Consider the following 20,990-nt stretch of genomic DNA (forward strand, 5'->3'; position numbering starts at 1 on the left):
CCTTGGAGATAAAAGTACGTTGGATATTAGTGAGATCTCAACTACTTTCTGTTTGAACCTCTTTAACATCACCAAAGGGATTCTGGGCATTTCTACTCTCAAAATGAGATCCCTGTGATATGGTTATAGTTGATGAGTAGAAGGAACCAGAACATGCCTTCAGTGGTCCCAGAGTCTGTGGTTTTCTCTTGGTGGGACTGTGAAGATGGTCCAGTGGCCAGAGGTCGAGATCTGGTAGCAGAGGCATCAGAAGGCCGGCAAGTCTGAAACAAGTGATCCCACACCAGACCAGGTTTATTATTAAAACAGCTATATATGAAGAGTCACAGGAAGGACAATAAGGGGAAGCCACTGCCCCTAGGAGTTTTTCTTCTCCAACATGTAGATGCTCAATTCAAATGAATTCCATAACATGTACTGAATGCCTATGTGCAAAGTGCTATACTAGATCACTATACTATTCCCTTTTCAAATACGAGGGGCGAATGGCATAAATGATGGCTTGGGCTGGGTGCAGTGGCACATGCGTACAGTTCCAGCTACTTGGGAGACTGAGCAGGAAGACCACTTGAACCTGCAAGTTCGAGGCCAGTTTAGGTAACATTTCAAGGCCCCATCTCAAAATAACAACAACCAAAAAATCAAGGATGGCTCAGAACCTGCCATTGGCAAGTATCTTAATATTTAAAATAATTTGAATTGTACATATTCAAATCACAACATTATTTTAAAAACTACCCATTCCTTTGTTCTCCCCACAAATCAGGGGAGGTAAACATCTAATCTTGCTTCTTTTGGAATTCTTGGTGTTCTCTAACTCTTTTTGGGAGCTGTCAACTTGCTATGGTTCTTTTAAGCGACAGACTCAAAAAAGCTGTGGGTAGAAGAAAACTCAAGTATTTATGAAATATTTCAATTTGGGTTAACCAACAATTCAACATGGATATTAAAAATTATTATGGGAAATATCTGTTAGTTGAAAACTCTATAAAATACCACAGCTAGTTCCTAATGCAATTATAACAATGTAGAAGTCAAAAAACATTGCTGATAAATCCCACAAACTTTTTCAGCATAGCATATTTACATTCAGGCTTTCAGCAATGGCTTTTCTCAAGAGCTCCTCTTCTTCCTCCTCCTGGCTGTTCACCTCCCTAGCTTCCTGCTCACTCATTTTAAGAGCCAGAGCAAACTGCTCTTCTTCTGTCATCTCTGTAAGAGGATAGGGAAAAGAGAGAAAAGGATACCACAAACAATGAATTAGCCTGGAAACAAAAAATAAACAAACAACAACAACAATAACAAAAACAGAATCCTTAACTTTTAAACTAAGGACACTAAAAGCCATTGAGTACAATTTTGTAATCTAATAAATGAAGAAAACCACAAAAGGTGAAGTGTTGGTCAAGATCATTAGCAACAGTTACAAGAACCCTGGGTAAGCTCCTAAAGATATTGTCTTTGCCTGTGTTGTTCATTATATCTCCAGCATCAGAGAGAATGGCACATGATAAATAATTAATAAATACCTGATGAATGAATAAATACCATACTGCTTTATGCCCAACATTTAACCAGAATAATTCTACTCTTCAGAACCCTCTGATATATCCAATAATGGAGAACATTCCTAGTAACCGTTTTCCATTAAAAATCAATTGTAGTATACTGAAGGAATGTTTGATTCCTAGTCTAGAGCATGAAATATACAAGATGAGCTAGAATATTTTTCAAAGCTGTGAGCAAGATATTCATCAAGACACTACAAGAGTCATATCAAAAGAATTCAGGAGCCAAACTTTACAAAAAAAAGAAAAGAAAGAAACCCTCACTGGAAGTGGAACATCAATAAACAAACACAATAGATATATGCTGAATATATCAAAGAATTGAATAGGCATAATTTGGTTGGGGTAGGAAGAGGTGATTCTGATTTAGACAGTTCCCCAAGTTTATAAGTCAAGAGTTGAGGTCTAATTTAAAGAGCCATTGGCCCCACTGTTTCTATGAGAAGTCTTATACATCAAGATATTCAGTGGATCTTGCCTCCCAAGAATCAATTTTTGTCACCTTAAGGATGATATCACTTCCATTCAGAATGCATGATCCAACCTGTAGTATTTATTGGTATCAAATAAATTTACGGTATTCCTTTATCATTCTTTCTGTGAATGCAGAATCTGAAGTGTTGTCCCCTTTTACAATACTGATGCTGTTAATGTGTTATCTTTTCTTTACCTTGATCTGTCTAGTTAGAGGCTTATGCATTTTATTGAACTTTTTAAAGAACCTATTTTTAATTTTTTTCTCAGTTGTATGCTATCTTTTATTTCATTGATTTTTTGCCATATTTCTTTCTTTTCAATAATTTTGGGTTATTTTACTCTCCATATTATCACTTCTTAAAATGGGAAACTTGGATCACTGGTTTTAAGCTTTTCTTCCTCATATAAAGCTATTAATTTCCTTGTAAATGTTGCTTTTGTTGTATTCCACAAATTTTGTATGTTTCCATTTTCATTAAGATCATTTCAAATTCAATTTGGGTATATTTTTTGTTTGGATCCAACTTTAGGGATTCCTTTATCTCTGTTAATTTTGTATTTTTTAAAAATATGTTCAATATTTATATCATGACCTAGAATGACCCGACAATACCCTTCTGCTATTTAAAAGCTATTTCTGCTTCTAGAACCCCCTTTTCTGTTCTCTTTGCCTGGCTCATTTCTATTTTCCCTTCAGGGATCAGCTGAAATAGCATTTCCAAACTACAAATTTCTCTAGTTCTCCAGATGAGTTAACTTATATTTTTTTAGCACCTATCTAAATTATAACAACATAATTATTATTAAGTAATCATTTATTTAATGTCTTTAGTGACATAATATATATTCATTTAATATAACAAACGTAACATTCTGGTGCTAGATGTTGACAATGGTGGAAGCTTAATATGTGAAGGGGCAGGAGATATACAGGAATTCCCTGTACTTTCCACTTATTTTTGTTGTGAACCTAAAAAATAGTCTATTAATAAAAAAATTTTAAAGGTTACCTGGCTAGTTACTCAATAAATATTACTCATGTCTGTCATAAAAGTTATTTGCATTGCAGATTCAATTAAACCTTAAAATTCCTACATGCTTTTTCATAAAACTGAAAATAATTCTGAAATTCATATGAAAATACTAAAATTTATATGGAAATGCAAAAAATCTGGAATAGCCAAAGTATTTATTTATATTTATTTAATATAAATACTAATCTTTAAAAAGAATAAAGACAGAGAAATTACTCTGACATCAAAACTTGGTATACTTACTAATCAAGATAGTATAGCTGTGGCCTAAGTATCAAACAGATCACTGAAACAAAGTTGACAGGAAACACTCATACAAATAATTTTCTATAAAGGTTCCAAGGCTATCTCAAAGCACAAAGGAAAGTTTTTTCAATAAACATGGCAGAATAACTGAAAAACTATGGAAAAAAATAAAACTGATAACTATTTTAAACCACATCTGAAAATTATTTTAGGTATATACCTAAACACAAAAGTAGAACCTCAAATTCATAAAAGGAAGTTTTGCAATCCCAGGGTGGGCAGAGATTTCTTAGACGAAATCCAAAAAATAGACACAGAAATTAAAATCTTCTGCTTATCAAAAGACACTACTGAAAAAAAAAATGAATAGGCAAGTCACAGAATTAGAGAAACTATTTGTAATACTACCATAAAAAACTTTATAACTCACTAATAAAGACAGATGACCCAATTTTTAAAAAAAGGAGTAGACGCTTCACAAAGTAAAATATGCAACACAGTGCAAGAACACATAAAAAAAAGTGCTCATTATTCATCAGGAAAATACAAATTAAACAAGAAAGAGAGATTGCTACATACATAACAGAATACATAAAAAAGTCTGACAATGGGGCTGAGGTTGTGGCTCAGTAGTAGCACACTCACCTGGCATGCGTAGGCACAGGGTTTGATCTTCAGCACCACATAAAAATAAAATGAAGGTATTGGCAAAAAAAAAAAAAAAGACAACAACATCAAATGTTCTTAAGACTATAGAGCAACTGGAATGTTCATAGACTGCTTCAGGGAGTAGTCAGTTTGGAAAACTGGCAATTTGTTATAAAATTAAAATACACCTACACTACGACCCAACAACAAAAAATATGTCCAAAAGATGATTTATACAAGACTGTCTGTAGAAGTTTTACACATAATAGGAAAAAACTAGAAATACTGCAAACTTCTATCAATGGGATAACAGATTTTAGAAACTAGTAGGTTTGGCTGGGGTTGTAGCTTAGTGGTAGAGCACTTGCGTAGCACATTCAGGGCCCTATATAAAAAAGTACCACATTAAAAAAGTTGTTGTTTAAAAAAAAAAACTGGTAAAAGAGCATCCACACTGGGAAGTGGCCTGGTAGACAGTGTTGGAGCCCCAGGGAGATGAGGAAGGTATCCACATAGGTGAGGAGGTGGCAGAGGAGATGGAGAGTCAGTAGTATATGAAGGGACTAATGAAATAATAAATTAAGACTAACAGAAAACAGGTTTTTGTCTTCAGAGGAGTGACATATTTAGAAAGAATCACAAGTAGTGGAATAAAAGAATCAATATAAACTCATTCTTTTAATATAAATATAAAAATAAATGTAGATATAAATACGGTTCTACATATATGTAGGTAGGTATATATGTATTTACATGTATCTATACCCTAGCTTTATACGCTAAGAAGGACCAGGAACAACAACACTCATACCAATGAGCTTTCTTAGAGCCAAATCTTGGCTTCCAGATATCATTTTTCAAAAAAAATTAAGGCTCTGAAATGGCTGATTCCAAGGGTGAAGAAAGGAAGGCTCAAAATAAGCCTAGAACATCTTCTTGTACCAGAAAGCAGGATGAGTGTTCAAGAAAGATGGGTTAGGTCAAATGGGGACATAAGCTGGCTTCATTCTAAATGGCCTCCATTGGCCAAATTGCGGACAGTTTAGCATTGTATAAGTTGGACCCTCCAAAAAACAGACACTGAGATGGAGTAAGATAGAATATACTGAGGTAAGGGTTGTAAGGACTGTAAAAGAGAAAAGAAATTGGAAGCAGAATTAGGCAGAAAATCCAGTATCCATAAAAGAAAAGAGGAAAGGAAGTAAGAATAGGCAAGGAGAGCCTCAGCAATGCAGGCCTGATATATAGCCAACTCAGCAGGGAGCTCCAGAGCAGACTGATCACTAGAAGAATTTTATTTTGGAGAGAAATAGCCTGACCCTAGTTTGTGTGTCATGCTTAGTCACTGCCTACTGGCTGCCTGGTAAGAGCCTAGCCTCAGCTCTGAAGTTGAAGCAGATCCTAAACATGCTGAAACCGGAAGCTATCAACTAACTATACTCTTTGCAGCTGAACAGCAAGCTCCTTCTTGAAAGGAAATCCATATAGCATACTTCTATGGCTGCCACATGCATAAAAATAATGATAATAAGAGATTATCACCCACTGACTAAAATAAAGAAAAACATGAATCCAAAACAAATATAAATAAAAGAACTGAAAATTTTATAAGGAATGATTTATTTACCTAGATTCAAAATAACTCCTTACAAAGTACATATTAATTACAAAAAGGAAAACAGTAGCTCTATAGTGCAGAAATCTGATAAAACTACCTTAATCATGTAATCACAGTGAATACCATCAGTAAGACAAATTGAAAGTATACACCACCTTACAAACTATAATAAAAAGCAAAATAGTAGCCAGGTGTGGTGCATACGCCCGTAATCCCAGCAACTCGAGAGGCTGAGGCAGGAGGATTGCAGGTTCAAGAACAGCCAGCCTTAGCAACTTAGCATGGCCCTAAGCAACTTAATGAGACATGGTCTCAAAATGAATAAAACAGGTTGGGGATCTGACTCAGTGGTTAAGTACCCTTGGATTCAATCCTGGTATTCCCCCACACACACACTCCCCCTGGAGTAGGGGGAACAGCATCAGTTCTGTGAAATAACTACCAAAGACCATATCCTGAGTTTATATCAATAGTTTACAAAAAACAATTAAGGAGCATCTTACAAGATAACTGGCCTATCATCTTAGAAAGAATCAAGCTCATAAAGGTCCAGACTGAAGGAGCAACATAAAAGAAAACATGTGATTGCTATGAAAGATAACTGGGAAAACTTAAACTGGGCTGAGGATTACATGGTAGTAATATATCAATGTTAAATTCCTGATTTTGATGTTTTTATTATGAATATGTAGGGAAATATTATTGTTTACATAAATACCCACTAAAATATATACAGAGAAAATAGACTATTATGCCTAAAGAAGTTCAACACACACAAAAAAAAACTACTTGCATGATTTCATTTGCATCAAGTTCACCAACAATGAACACACTAATTAATGATGGAAATCAGAAAGTGGTTGTCTCTGGAGATGTACAGGGTAGGAGGTAAGAAAATTATTAGAAAGAGAAAACAGAGAATTTTGGGAGGTGACAAATTTTCATATCCTTGATTTGAGTGATGCTTATAAGGGTATATATGACTGTCAAAACTCACTAAATAATACTTTTTAGGATATGTATTTTTATATAAATTATAATTTTTAAGAACAGTCAAAAACTAGTGCAAGAAAGACACAAAATTATTTTTCAATTCAAGGAATATTTCATTTCCTCTTACTTTACTATAAGAAGTAGAAATAATTATGTCTCACTGTTTTTTCCCTGTGTTTTTTTCCTTTCTCATTCTACTTTACCTTGATCGGCCTGGATTGGTCTTTTTCTTTTTAGATCTCACAACTTATCAACATTCTAGCAGTAATGAATTTAAAATCAAATATCCCTGGAAAGACTCAATCATGTATTATAATGAGAACACTATTCCCAAACATTCTCCAGCCCAGGTGTAACACATTGAAAGACTGAGTAACATTAATCATATAAGTATAAACAAAACTTAACAAGTTAGATGGTTTCTAATAAAATTTAAATAACGAGAAGAAAACACGACAATTTCTGATATGAAAACCCCTCACCTATAATTAGGTGGAAATAATAAGTCTAAAACTAAAACAAATAACAAATACTAACCCGAAAGAATATGAGCAAAGCAGCCTGGGAAGAGAAGTAAACTAGAAATTTTTTCCTGGGCTGGAGTTGAAGAGGAAAAGAGTCTGTACATTTCAGAGCAGAAGGACCAAAGTTTTGCTCCCTAATGCCCTGAGGCAGGTTCAAGGGCCTGAACAAGAATGGCTATGTAGGGGCTGGGATTGTGGCTCAGTGGTAGAGCGCTCGCCTAGCACAGGGAGACCCGGAGTTCGATCCTCAGCACCACATAAAAATAAAGGCATTGTGTTGTGTCCATCTACACCTAAAAAAAAAAATAAAATAAAATAAATATTTATAAAAAAAAGAATGGCTATGTTGACATATCTGGGAGAAAGAACCAAGTCTCACAAGAGATCTCTCTATGGCAAGAATAAAGAGCAGACAGCTTTCAGATCCAAAGAGAACTTATGGATAGATCCCATGGATGTCTCAGAGATTGCCTGAGTTTTGACCAATGCCCCAAGGGGTCCCCCTCTGATACCATGTTATAGCATAAGACTCTACAATTGTGACTCAAGCTAGGAGAAAGGATACAGCACTCTTAGGAATGAATGAGGTTAAATTTCTACCAGTCATATGAAATGTGGTATGGAACTGTAGATTAAATTTAAATACTTGATAATTCTCCAACAAGTTAAACATACTTATATTATGACCTGGCAATTCCACTCCTGGATGTATACCAAAAAGAACTGAAAACAGATGTTCAAATAAAAACTTTTACATATATGTTCACAGTAGCATTATCCACAATAACCAAAAGGTAAGGATAAAAACAAATGTCTCAGATTGGGGTTGTAGCTTAGTGGTAGAGCCTTGCCTAACAGATGTGAGGCACTGGGTTTGATCCTCAGCACCACATAAAAATAAAATAAGGTATTATGTCCACCTATATCTAAAAAATAAATGTCAAAAAAAAAAGAAGTATTACAAGTTCAAGGCCAATATAGTTGATTTAGGAAGACCCTGTCTCTAAATAAATAAATAAATAATGAAGATCTGATTCATATTACAATATGAACTATAAAAAACTCTTCAAAGTGAAAGTTAGGCACAAAATACCACATTTTTGTATGTTACATTTAGATGAAATTTCCAGAATAGGCAAATCCACAGTGACAGAAAGGGGCTGTGACTGGGAGAAGAAGAAATAGAAAGTGACTATTTAATGGGCAGTAACAAAAACAGTTTTATCAATTAGATTATGCTGAGGTTGGAAAACACTGTGGATGTACTAAATATCATAAATAGTATACTTTAAGGTTAAAATGGTAAGGCTCATCTTATGTATATTTTATCAAATTTTAAAAACTTACTGATTAGAATAAATTTTAGAAATTTTTTTTTAAATTGCTATCATTCAAAAAAACAAAAGATAAATAACTAAGCAATCAATGGTGCACACTTGTAATCCCAGTGACTCCAGAGGCTGAGGCAAGAAAATCTATAGTTCATGGTCAGCCTCGGCAACTTAGTTAGACCCTGTCTCAAAAAATTAAAAAAGCCCAGTGGTAAAGAGCCCCTGGGTTCAATCCCCAGTACCAAAAAATAAAATTAAAAAATAAAGAACTAGGACTGGGGTTGTGGCTTAGAAGTAGAGCGCTCGCTAGCACACAGGAGGCACTGGGTTTGATCCTCAGCATTACATAAAAAAGAAATAAAGATATTACGACCACCTATAACTAAAAAATAAATATATATTTAAAAAAATACTAGGGCTGGGGATGTGGCTCAAGCGGTAGCGCGCTGGCCTGGCGTGCGTGCGGCCCGGGTTCGATCCTCAGCACCACATACAAACAAAGATGTGTCCGCCGAAAACTAAAAAATAAATATTAAAATTCTCTCTCTCTCTCTAAAAAAAAAAAAAAATACTAAAGAACTAAGCAATGAAAAAATCAATTATACAGCAATGGGAAAAAATAATGTAATGGGGAGAAATCAATCCTCCACTTATATATATAAATCAAATAATATTACAGTGAAGATTATGGGACAAAATGTAATAAGCATTTTAACAAGGCACTAGCAAAAATATTTCTAACAAAAATCTATGTGAGTGAAGGGAAGGAAGAAAAACTGTAAGAATATTAATTGCTTCATTTTTCTTATTGTCAATACTCTTATTTTTCTTAACCAAAAAAGGAATTTAAGAATCTATTGTTGGCAGGGCATAGTGGCTCACACCTGTAATTCCAGTGACTCAGGAGGCTGAGGCAGGAGAATGGCAAGTTCAAACCCAGCCTCAGCAACTTAGTGAGGCCCTAAGCACACAGCGAGTCCCTGTCTCTAATAAAATATAAAAAAGGGCTGGGAGGGGACCTGGGGTTGTGGCTCAGCGGTAGAGCACTCACCTAGCATGTGCAATCAATCCTCGGCACAGCATAAAAATAAATAAATAAAATAAAGGTACTGTGTGTTCGACTATGACTAAATTTTATATAAAAAGGTGAATATAAAAGGTGAGGGTGTTCGGGGTGTGGCTCAGTGGTTAAGTGCGGCTGGGTTCAATACCTGGTACCAAAAAAAAAAACAAAATTAAAAAAAGAATCTATTGTTTCATATGGAAAAAAATTATCTGTATTTTCAGCATATATGCGTCATTAATTCATTTTTCCTCTATAAAATCAAACTCACAACTTTTGCATTGGACAAAATGCATAGATACTTGCTATTAAGGATGGCAGACTAAGCATAAACATCTAATTTCATTCTCTGCCCCAAATTCCTAACATTTAAGCATTAAGGGAGGTCTTTTTGTTTTGTTTTTATCTCTTTTTTTCCCCAGAAAAACTAGTACTAATCCTTCTCAAACTTCTCAAAACATTGAAGAGGCAAGAAAACTTCTTAACTCATTCTATTAGGCCAGTTTTACCCTGATAGCAAAAGTCAGACAAGGTAAGGTGCAGTGGCACACGCCTGGCCTGTAATCCTAGTGACTCGGGAGGCTAAGGCAGGAGGATCAAGATTTGAAAGCCAGCCTCAGCAACTTATCAAAGCCCTAAGCAACTCAGTGAGACTGTCTCTAAATAAAATACAAAAAAGGGCTGGGACTGTGTCTTGGTGGTTAAGTGTCCCTGACTTGAATCCCTGGTACCAAAAAAAAAAAAAAAAGACAAGGTGGACACAAGAAACCACAAGCCAATATCCCTTATAAACATTAATGTAAAAATCCTCAACAAAATACCAGTAAACCAATTCAGCCACATAATAAAAGATTAAATACCATGACAAAGTGTGATTCATTCCTGAAATGAAAGTATAAGTCAAAATGTAAAAATTGACCAATGTAATACACCACAATTAACTGAAAGGAAAAAACAAAACACACAAGACAGAAAAGGGATCTAATATAATTCAACACCCTTTCATGATAAAAACACTCAACAACTAAAGAAGGAAACTACCTCAAAATAATGAAAGCTATATCTGAAAAATCACAGTGAATATAATAATAAAGAGGGAAAGATTATAAGGCTTTTTCTCGAAGACCAGGAACAAGGCAAGGATGAATGCCTTTACCACTTCTATTTCAACATAATACTAAAGATTCCAGCCAGAGCAATTAGACCAGAAAAAGTAGAGACATCAAAGCTGGAAAGGAAGGAATAAAATCATCTCTGTTCACAGATGCTATCTTATATGTAGATAACCCTAAAACTTCCACAAAAAAAAAGTTAGAATTAATAACTGAATCCAGCAATGTAACAGGATACAAAATCAACACACAAAAATCACTTGTATTTCTATATACTAACAACAATCATAAAAAGAAATTACAAAAACAATTCCACATATAATAACATCAAAAAGAATAAAATACTTAGGAATTAACTAAGGAGGTAAAACTCTTGTTTAATGAAAACTACAAAACATTGTTAAAAGAAATTAAAGGCAGCATTAATAAATGAAAATATGTCCCAAATTCATGGATTAGAAACCTAATAATGTTAAGATGCCACTACAATCCAAACAATCTGCAGATTCAACACAATCACCCCTTAGCAGAAAACCAATTACACTTTTTAGAGAAGTAGAAAGACCCATTCTAAAATTCATATGCAATCTCAGGGGACTCTGAATAGCCAAAACAATCTTTTTAAAAAAAAGGACAAATCTAGAGGATTCAAACTTCTTGATTTTAAAAAATTACTACAAAGCTCCAGTCAAAACAGTGTGGTCCTAGAATAAAAATAGGCATGTAGTCTAATGGAATAGAATAAAGAGCCCAGAAACAAACTCTCATATACATGTCAAACAGTGCCAAAACCATTCAGTAGGGAATGGTCAGTTTTTTCAACAAATGATGATGGGTAAACCAAATAGCCATGTATCAAAGAATGAAGTTGAACTCTTACCTAAAAAATATACACAAAAATTAACTTGAGCTGGGGTTGTGGCTCAGGAGTAGAGCACTTGAGTAGCACATATAAGGTACTGGGTTCGATATCCAGCACCACATAAACAAACTAAATAAAATAAAAGTATTGTGTTAATCTACAACTAAAAAAATATTTTAAAAAAAATTAACTCAAGAGTTGGGAATGTGGCTTAGTGGTTAACACCTACCTAGAGCATGCAAGGCCCTGGATTCAGTCACCAGTACTAAAAATAAATAAATAATTCAAATTGGACCAAAGACTTAAATGTTAAGACCTAAAACTACAAAATTCAGAAGAAAATATGGACAAAGCATCACAACAATAGATTTGACACTATTTTCTTGAGTTGATACCAAAGGCACAGGCAACAACAACAAAAAAATAGATAAACTTTATTTTATGAAGGTTAAAAACTTTTGTGCATCAATAGTGTAAGAAGACAAGTCATGCTGGGGACATAGCTTAAAACTGGAAGACTTAAAGAAGGATCCAGTCATTGTCCTGACTGACTCCATTTTATCACTCTGACCTGTTCTCTTTAAGATTTTTCTTCTTTGCAGCTTCCTACAGGCAATCATCTCATGATGGGAACAGAAACTGCCTGGTTCAATCCCTTATGCTAGGAGGATGCCAGCAGGGAGCCAATAGGACCCTACAACACCAGACCTGCCACCAAACTGACCAAGACTGTTATGCTTATGCATACCTCTTGTCCCCCTGGATTAGTCTCTCTCCTATAAAATCCTGAAGCTGTTATCAGACCAGGGAGACAGTTTTCTAAGTTTTAAAATGGGCTATAGATACAGCTCAGTGGTAGAGAGCCTGCCTACTGTGAAATCCTAGGTTCAATTTCCCATACCACAATGAAGAAGGAGGGACTGGCAACTTAAAACTGTTCCCTAATGGCAATTTAAAAATATTCCATGGCCAGGGTTATAGCTCAATGGTAGAATGCTTACCTAGCATGCGTGAGGCACCGGGTTCGATCCCCAGAACGACATAAAAAAAATAAACCAATAAAATAAAGGCACTGTGTCCATCTACAACTAAAAGTATACATTTTTAAAACAAATAAAATAAAAATATTCCATAATGTGTTTATGCCATAATATATTGTACCCACTACTCTACTATAATACAATCAGGTTGTTTTCTATATCTAGTCATTTTTAAAATGCTACAAATGGGCTGGGGTTGTAGCTGGTAAAATGCTTGCCTCACACATGTTCCATCCTCAGAACCACATAAAAATAAATAAAATAAAGGTATGCATCCATCTACAACTTTTAAAAAATGCTACAATATTTTTTTTAAATCTTCAAAGATCATTCATTAAGATAATGCTCTACACCCTCCCTCATACACACATATAGGGGCAGATAGTGATAGTTATGTGTGTGTGTGTGTGTGTGTGCACGCGCGCACACACACACACACACACACACAAAGTTCTTAAACCTTAAGCAGTTAAGAAAAAGAAACTACCAGATATCAAAGAAAGCCCTCTAATGTGAAGGACTAAAATTTGAAAAAATAAGTTGAAGGAAAAAATAGCTTCAATAATTATTAATATCCTCAGGCAAATAAGACATTATTATATCTATGAGACAAGTTTAGGATATCATTAATGGGGGGGAAAAGAACATCAGGAAACAATAAGGAACTGCTAAAATTAAAACTGGAAGTAGAATTTTAAAAACCACTGTATGTATTGAATGATAAAAATTGAGGATATATACTGTGTTTCATAACTGAACTTATAGCCAACAGCACTATAACTCATGTCTGAATGAAGTTTTTACTTAACATACCTTTTCTCCATAAAGTACATCACAGTTTCTTGCACTTTAGGAACATTTGACAGCATTACACTTAAGGATCATTTCAAATAGTGAAATCATCAAGAAAAAACATGAAAATGCAAAAAATGTGGCACTAAATAGACTGCAAAAAGAACACATTGACAGTCTTAAGAACTAAAACAGAGGGTACAGCATCACTCTGCTCAGCCTCACCTGGGGAATGTGCACATCAGACAACTCAAAAAATCTTTGCCTAAGCATGTTCCCTAATGATCACAAGAACCAAAAGTACTAATTTTAGGTTTCTAAATAAATTTTAGCAAATAGGCAAATTTGCAAATGCTAAATTTACAAATAATAAGGATCAACTGTACATATAAACCTATCTTTACAAAATTACTTACATCCAAACTATCTATATCTATGCATACATGTCAGAAATAATCACCTGACTAATGTCCATTAAGTTATTTCTAAGGTAATGGATTTTGCATGGTATTCTTTTTTACTTTCTTCTTTGTGCTATATTTATTTATTGGTAATGGGTACTAGGGATTGAACTCAGGACATTATGCAGGCTTCTACCACTGAACTACATCTCTGGCCCTTTTTTAACTTTAGTTTGAGACAGGGTCTCACTAAGTTGTTCAGGTTGGCCTTAAACTTGCAATCCTCCTTGCCTCAGCCTCCCAAGTAGCTGGGATTACAGATGTGTGTCACCATGTCCAGTCTTAATAAATTTTTTTAAGTTGAAGCTATATCATTTTTATTAAGAAGAAATATTATATCAATATTATATTTTTCTGTAACATGTTCATCTCAGAGCTTTAAAAAAGTTCAATAGTTCTTTCTTTTTCTATGTAGGAAAATACACATTTATATGCTAGTATTCAAAGATATGATATCGTTAGTCATAACAGTAAACTATATAATAATGAGAATATAACCACTGACTCTGAAAAACATTATTTTGCTATATTAGGCTCCTAAAAGAAAAACTGACATTAATGAATCCTTATTGTCAAAAATGTCATTATTTGATTAACATTATTTTTGCACAGTTGTACTTATTTTGAATCTAAGTTTATCAACCCTAACACTATTGACATTTTGGGAAAGGCAATTTTTTTTGTGTGGAGACTACCTTTGTATTGTGGGATAGATAGTATAATGCCTGGCTTCTTCCCACTAGAGGCCAGTAGCACGCGCCATCCCTCCAAGTTGTGGCAACCAAAAATATCTCTAGATTACCACGTTTCAAGTGGGGGGCAAAACAGTGAGTACCACTGTTTTAAATAAGTTACTTAAATCCAGATGGATTATAATAGACTCTTTTAAAAATTCTACTTGAGGGCAGGGGTTGTGGCTCAGTGGTAGAGCGCTCACCTAGCATGTGTGAGGTCCTGGGTTCGATGCTCAACACCACATATAAATAAATAAAATAAAGATATTGTGCCCAGCTAAAAAATAAATATTTTAAAAAAAATTCTACTTGAATAAAACATCTCAGATATAGGATCCAACGAATAAACCAGCTCTGACTCTAACTGAGTATCAATGAGGGGACATAAAATTCAGACCGGCAACCAAAATATGTAAGTATAAACCCTACTGTTTCAGTTAAGTTTGCATCACTGTGACCAAAATACCTGACAAAAACAACTTAGAGGAGGGAAAATTTATTTGATGATACCAGTTTCATTGGTCTCAAATTCAAAATAAAAAATAAAAGCTCAGTGGTAAAGAGGTGGTCCTGGTTGTTAAATCCTCAATACAAAACATATATATATATATATATATATATATATAAATACACACACACATATGAATATATTCATAGCCACATTAGTCACAATAACCCAAAAGTAGAAACAACACCAATATCCATCAAATCATGAAAGAATAAACAAAATGTGGTATAGAAATGTAATGAAATATTATTTGGCAATGAGGGAATGAAATACTGACACATACTAAAACATGGATGAACCTGAAAACATTATGCTAGGTGAAAAAAATCAATTACAAAAGACCTCATATGATTCCATTTATATGCAAGGTCTAGAATAGCAAATTTATAAACAAATAATCTATAGGAAGTAGACTGGAGTTGTCTAGGGATAGGAAAGATGAAGAGTTTTGTATGACTGGCAAGGATACAAGGTTTCTTTCTTGGAAGATAAAAATTCTAGAATTAGATTGTGGTAACAGCAGCATAACACTGTTAATATACTTAAAAACACTGTATGCTTTAAATGGGTGAATTATATATGAATTATATCTCAATAAAGAAGTTAACCCAAAATAGAGAAATGAAGACATTTTCAGACAAAGAGAATTTTTTTGCTAACAGAACTATACTACAGTAAGTGTGCAAAGAAGCTTTTGTGGCAGAAAGACTATGACACAGGAAAGAAACCTAGATGTAAATAAGGAAATAAACAGTTCTTAAAAGGGCATAAATAAATGGGGCTAGGGTCATAGCTCAGTGGTACAGCACTTGCCTTGCATGCATGAGGCCCTGGGTTCGATCGTCAGTACCACACAAAAATAAATAAATAAATAAAATTTGTATCCATCTACAACTAAAAAAAAGTTTTTTTTAAAAAAGGGCATAAATAAAGCAAAGTATAGAATTTCTAATTGTTTATTTTCATTGTTATAAAAGACAATCAACTATCAAAAGTAAAACAGTATCAACAGCTTATATGTTTAAAAGGAAAATGTATAGTATAACAAAGGGGGATAAAAAGGAATTGGGTATATTCTATTGAAAAGTCTTTATACTACATGTGAAGATATATAACATATTTTCAAGGTGACTAAGTAAATACGTGTGCTATAAACCCTAGGGCAACCTCTTAATATTTTTTAAAAGATATAAATAATTAGCCAATAGCAGTGATGGCACATGCCTATAATCCCAGTGGCTTGGGAGGCTGAGGGAGGAGGATTCAAAGTTCAAAACCAGCCTCAGCGATGGTGAGACACTAAACAACTCAGTGAGACTCTGTCTTCTAAATAAAATACAAAATAGGGCTGGGGATGTGGCTCAGTGGTCAAGTGCCTCTTAGTTCAATCCCCAGTACCACCCAAAAAAAATCAGCCAATAGCAGAAATAAAATGAAATCAAAATAATATTCAAAAAGTACAAAAGTGGGCAGAAAAAAAAAGTGAAACAAAAAAACAATATAAATAAACATCTTTCAAAAGGGTAAATTTTAATCCAACCACATCAATGTAATTATATTAAATGTAAATGGCCTAAACTCAAAAAACAAAAGAAATTATTTCACTGTATAAAAGAAAAACAGCATAATCCAATTAAATAAAAGATAAAACATACTTTGACTGTAAAGATGTAAAATTTACCAAGCAGATAACTACCAACAGGCATTAAGAACTTTGAGAGACCCTGTAATAAAATACAAAATAGGGCTGGGGATGTGGCTTAATGGTTGAGTGCCCCTAAATTCAATCCCTGGTACCCCCACACACACAAAAAAGTAACTATTACTAATAATTCTCAAGACTGAAAATAACTTGAGTACATTAAATAGATCTAACTATAAAGATTAATGTATTTAGAGATAACTGAGTGACATACAAACTTCCAACTAACCGTTCTAATGAAAAAAACAGCAACAGGTACAATTAATTATTTGAGGGTTACTACTAACTGAATCTCTAAATAAGTGTTACTATTTAGATAATAACTAAATTGATGAAGAAACTGGAAAACTGAAAGTAATGACTTGCCTAATATCTACATAGTAAGGAATAAATCAAGGATTTAAACCCACATGTGCCTAGCCCTGAACATCACATTTTTTATTTCAGCATTCTCCCTCTAACAAGATAATTGTATAAACTATAGATAATTGTATAAGCAATTTCTAAAATTAATAAATCCAGACTAAATAGGAAGCATAAGTATCCTTTTTTAAACAATTCTCTTTTCCTAATGAAAACAACGAGGAAAAAAGAAAAAGAAAAAAAAACTAGTACCAATTCAACCCCAAAATGAAAACATACGTGCAATTTTTCTTTTGGCCAAACACTTTGCTCTATTTGACTGTTTTATCTTCGTTTTCTGCAAGCCATTCTCCTCCTTTGGTTCCTGTTGCAAAACAAGAAAAATGATCAGGGTGGCTAAAATTAAAAGTAAAAATTTCTCTGTCTCCTGTACATCTCTTCATGGCTAAAAAAGGACTCTGAAGAATCAGTGACTGTTAAAAATGTGCATATAAGACATCAGAAGAAGTTTCTTTTGCAGTACAAAAAGGGAAACACACAATATCTGGAACCAATAAAACCATAAATATAAAAATATATAATATGGTGACATTATTATCTGTCACATACATAGTTAGGTAAAGATCAACCAATTTCCAAAATTACCAGTAGGCATCTACCCAAGATCAGAGAAACTTAATTCAAAGCTTAAAAACTAATAATAATGTTTAAATTCACTTCATACTAATTTATTTAAAATCACTCTTTAGAGTTAAAAACAAGAATCAACAAATGGGACTTACTCAAACTAAAAAGTTTTTTCTCAGCAAGAGAAACAATAAGAGAGGTAAATAGGGAGCCTATATCCTGGGAACAAATCTTTACTCCTCACACTTCAGATAGAGCCCTAATATCCAGAGTATACAAAGAACTCAAAAAATTAAGCAATAAGAAAACAAATAACCCAATCAACAAATGGGCCAAGGACCTGAACAGACACTTCTCAGAGGAGGACATACAATCAATCAACAAGTACATGAAAAAATGCTCACCATCTCTAGCAGTCAGAGAAATGCAAATCAAAACCACCCTAAGATACCATCTCACTCCAGTAAGATTAGCAGCCATTATGAAGTCAAACAACAACACGTGCTGGAGAGGATGTGGGGAAAAGGGTACACTTGTACATTGCTGGTGGGACTGCAAACTGGTACAGCCAATTTGGAAAGCAGTATGGAGATTCCTGGGAAAGCTGGGAATGGAACCATCATTTGATCCAGCTATTGCCCTTCTTAGACTATTCCCTGAAGACCTTAAAAGAGCATACTATAGGAATACTGCTACATCGATGTTCATAGCAGCACAATTCACAATAGCTAGACTGTGGAACCAACTTAGATGCCCTTCAATAGATGAATGGATTAAAAAAATGTGGCATTTATACACAATGGAGTCTTACTCAGCACTAAAAAATGACAAAATCATGGAATTTGCAGGGAAATGGATGGCATTAGAGCAGATTATGCTAAGTGAAGCTACCCAATCCCTAAAAAACAAATGCCAAATGTCTTCTTTGATATAAGGAGAGCAACTAAAAACAGAGGAGGGAGGAAGAGCATGAGAAAATGATTAACATTAAACAGGGACGAGAGGTGGGAGGGAAAGGGAGAGAGAAGGGAAATTGCATGGAAATGGAAGGAGACCCTCATTGTTATACAAAATTACATACAAGAGGAAGTGAGGGGAAAGGGAAAAAAAATCAAGGAAGAGAAATGAATTACAGTAGATGGGGTAGAGAGAGAAGATGGGAGGGGAGGGGAGGGGAGGGGAGGGGAGGGGAGGGGAGGGGAGGGGAGGTGGGATAGTAGAGGATAGGAAAGATAGCAGAATACAACAGTCACTAGTATGGCAATATGTAAAAACGTGGATGTGTAACCGATGTGATTCTGCAATCTGTATATGGGGTAAAAATGGGAGTTCATAACCCACTTGAATCAAATGTATGAAATATGATATGTCAAGAGCTTTGTAATGTTTTGAACAACCAATAAAAAAATAAAATTAAAAAAAAATAAAAAAATAAATCACTCTTTAGCTACTGGGTAAGTAAAAGAAAAGAAAAAGAAGGTAAATAAATTCTGTAGAACTAAAACAGAACCAAATACACCTACTTCACTCCACCTAGCAGTTAACTAAGAGGCACTGAGGACCAAAAAATGAAAGACAAATAATAATGAGCCAAGAAAAATCAGCTTAAAAAGAATATAGACAAAGCTGATTGTGTGTGTGTGTGTGTGTGTGTGTGTTTTCCATATATGTAAAATTGGGATGTCTGAAGACGGAAACAAACAATAGAACAAACTAATACTAAAACTATAATCGAATAAATCGTTTCAAGGAAATGGAAGGCAGAGGAGTAAGACCAGGAATCTACACTTTGAAAGTACACACCATTCTCTTGGAAAGTTGACCTTGAATAATCAATTCCCAGACATGTACTGGGTAAATCCTAAAGATAAAGAAAAAAGACAAAAAGATATAATCACCGAACTGGGGTTGTGGCTCAGCGGTAGAGCACTTGCCTGGCATGTGTGAGGCCCTGGGTTTAAATCTCAGCACCACATATAAATAAATAAGATAAAGGTCCATCACAACTAAAGAAAAAATCATTCTTAAAAAAAGGAAAATTAAATGAATATACCTAGTGTAGTATGCAACAATACAAAAAAGGCAATTATTTTAAAGAAACACAAGAAAAATTTTTAAACAAAGAATTTTTTCCATGTTTTTACTGGTGCATTATAATTGCACATAAAGGTGGGATTTGTTGTTACATGCATACAATATAACAATATGATTTGGCCAATATCACTTCCCTGCACTTCCTAAACAAAGGATTTTGTACCTAGCCAAAAACTCTTTCAGTTATCAAGACTGGAAAAACAACATCAAACATGCAAGAACTTGGGAAATGCTATCTTCATAAGTCCTTCTTGACAAATCTAACAAAGAATGAGCATCATTCAATCAAAAAATGATTACAGAATCACTAGCAAAAGAATCAACAATAAATATATTTAATTTTAGATATAAGACTAAAAAGTAGGGATAAAATATAAGAAAATATGTCAATATTTTTAATAATGTAGAAATGATACAATTAATTAATGAAAGATAGAAACAGAAAATAAAATAAGTGCACTGACTACTGAATAGTCCATAAGTGTAAATCAAAGAACACCATTTAAAACTGACAAACCATGTAAACAGAAGATTAAATAAGAAAAAAGAGGCCAGGCATGGCAGCACACACCTGTAATCCCAGAGACTTGGGAGGCAGAGACAAGAGGTTTGTAAGTTCCAACTTAGGCTCAGCAACTTAGTGAGACCCTGTCTTAAAATAAAAACTAAAAATGGGTAGGGACACAGCTCAGGAAACCAAAGAACAGGATAAGACAGGACAGAAGACAGGTGACAGGAGAAAGGGGAAGGAAAAAGAAGGAAGAAGGGAAGGAGAAAGGGAGAGACAAGGGAATAAGGGCTAGGAATACACCTCAGTGACAAAGCTCTAGCACGTGTGTGGTCCTGGGTTTAATTCCCACACTGCAAAAAAAAAAAAAAAAAAGGGAATAACAGGAATTATGAAAGTCATATTATAAAGATGTTAGAATAAAAAATATATACTTTCCTAAATAACAAAAGATATGCCAAAAAATAGCCAAACACCCCACAAAGAATATAGAAAAAGAAATACAGTAAATATAACAGACTCTAACAAGATGCAACTCAAGATTATATACAAGAGATTCAGCAGTGATAAACTGATTCAAAATGTCTGACATGAAAAGGTCTAGAAGATAAGGGTAAATTGTCTAAATTTGAATCACTCCACATACCCTTCAGAAAAATCACAGACCTATAAAGACCACAGACAA

At 34.2% G+C, this 20,990-nt stretch overlaps 1 protein-coding gene across 4 annotated transcripts in view; it reads right to left on the minus strand.

Annotated features, from left to right (window-relative positions):
• Positions 1 to 20,990, minus strand: part of Uimc1 (ubiquitin interaction motif containing 1) — a 131,779-nt gene that overhangs the window by 59,498 nt on the left and 51,291 nt on the right. For 2 of the 4 annotated variants that reach the window (XM_027941112.2, XM_071612167.1), the window contains exons 3-5: positions 17,356 to 17,440; positions 3,971 to 3,997; positions 1,088 to 1,212 (exon numbers count right to left, since the gene is read on the minus strand). In XM_027941112.2, coding sequence (XP_027796913.1) covers positions 1,088 to 1,212; positions 3,971 to 3,997; positions 17,356 to 17,440 — 237 coding nt within the window. Of the gene's footprint in view, positions 1 to 157; positions 264 to 1,087; positions 1,213 to 3,970; positions 3,998 to 17,355; positions 17,441 to 20,990 lie in introns of all 4 variants that reach the window. The other 2 variants (XM_027941111.2, XM_027941113.2) reach the window with 2 other exon arrangements.

The sequence above is a fragment of the Marmota flaviventris genome, chromosome 5 (genome assembly GCF_047511675.1).
Source record: "Marmota flaviventris isolate mMarFla1 chromosome 5, mMarFla1.hap1, whole genome shotgun sequence".
Taxonomy (NCBI): domain Eukaryota; kingdom Metazoa; phylum Chordata; class Mammalia; order Rodentia; family Sciuridae; genus Marmota; species Marmota flaviventris.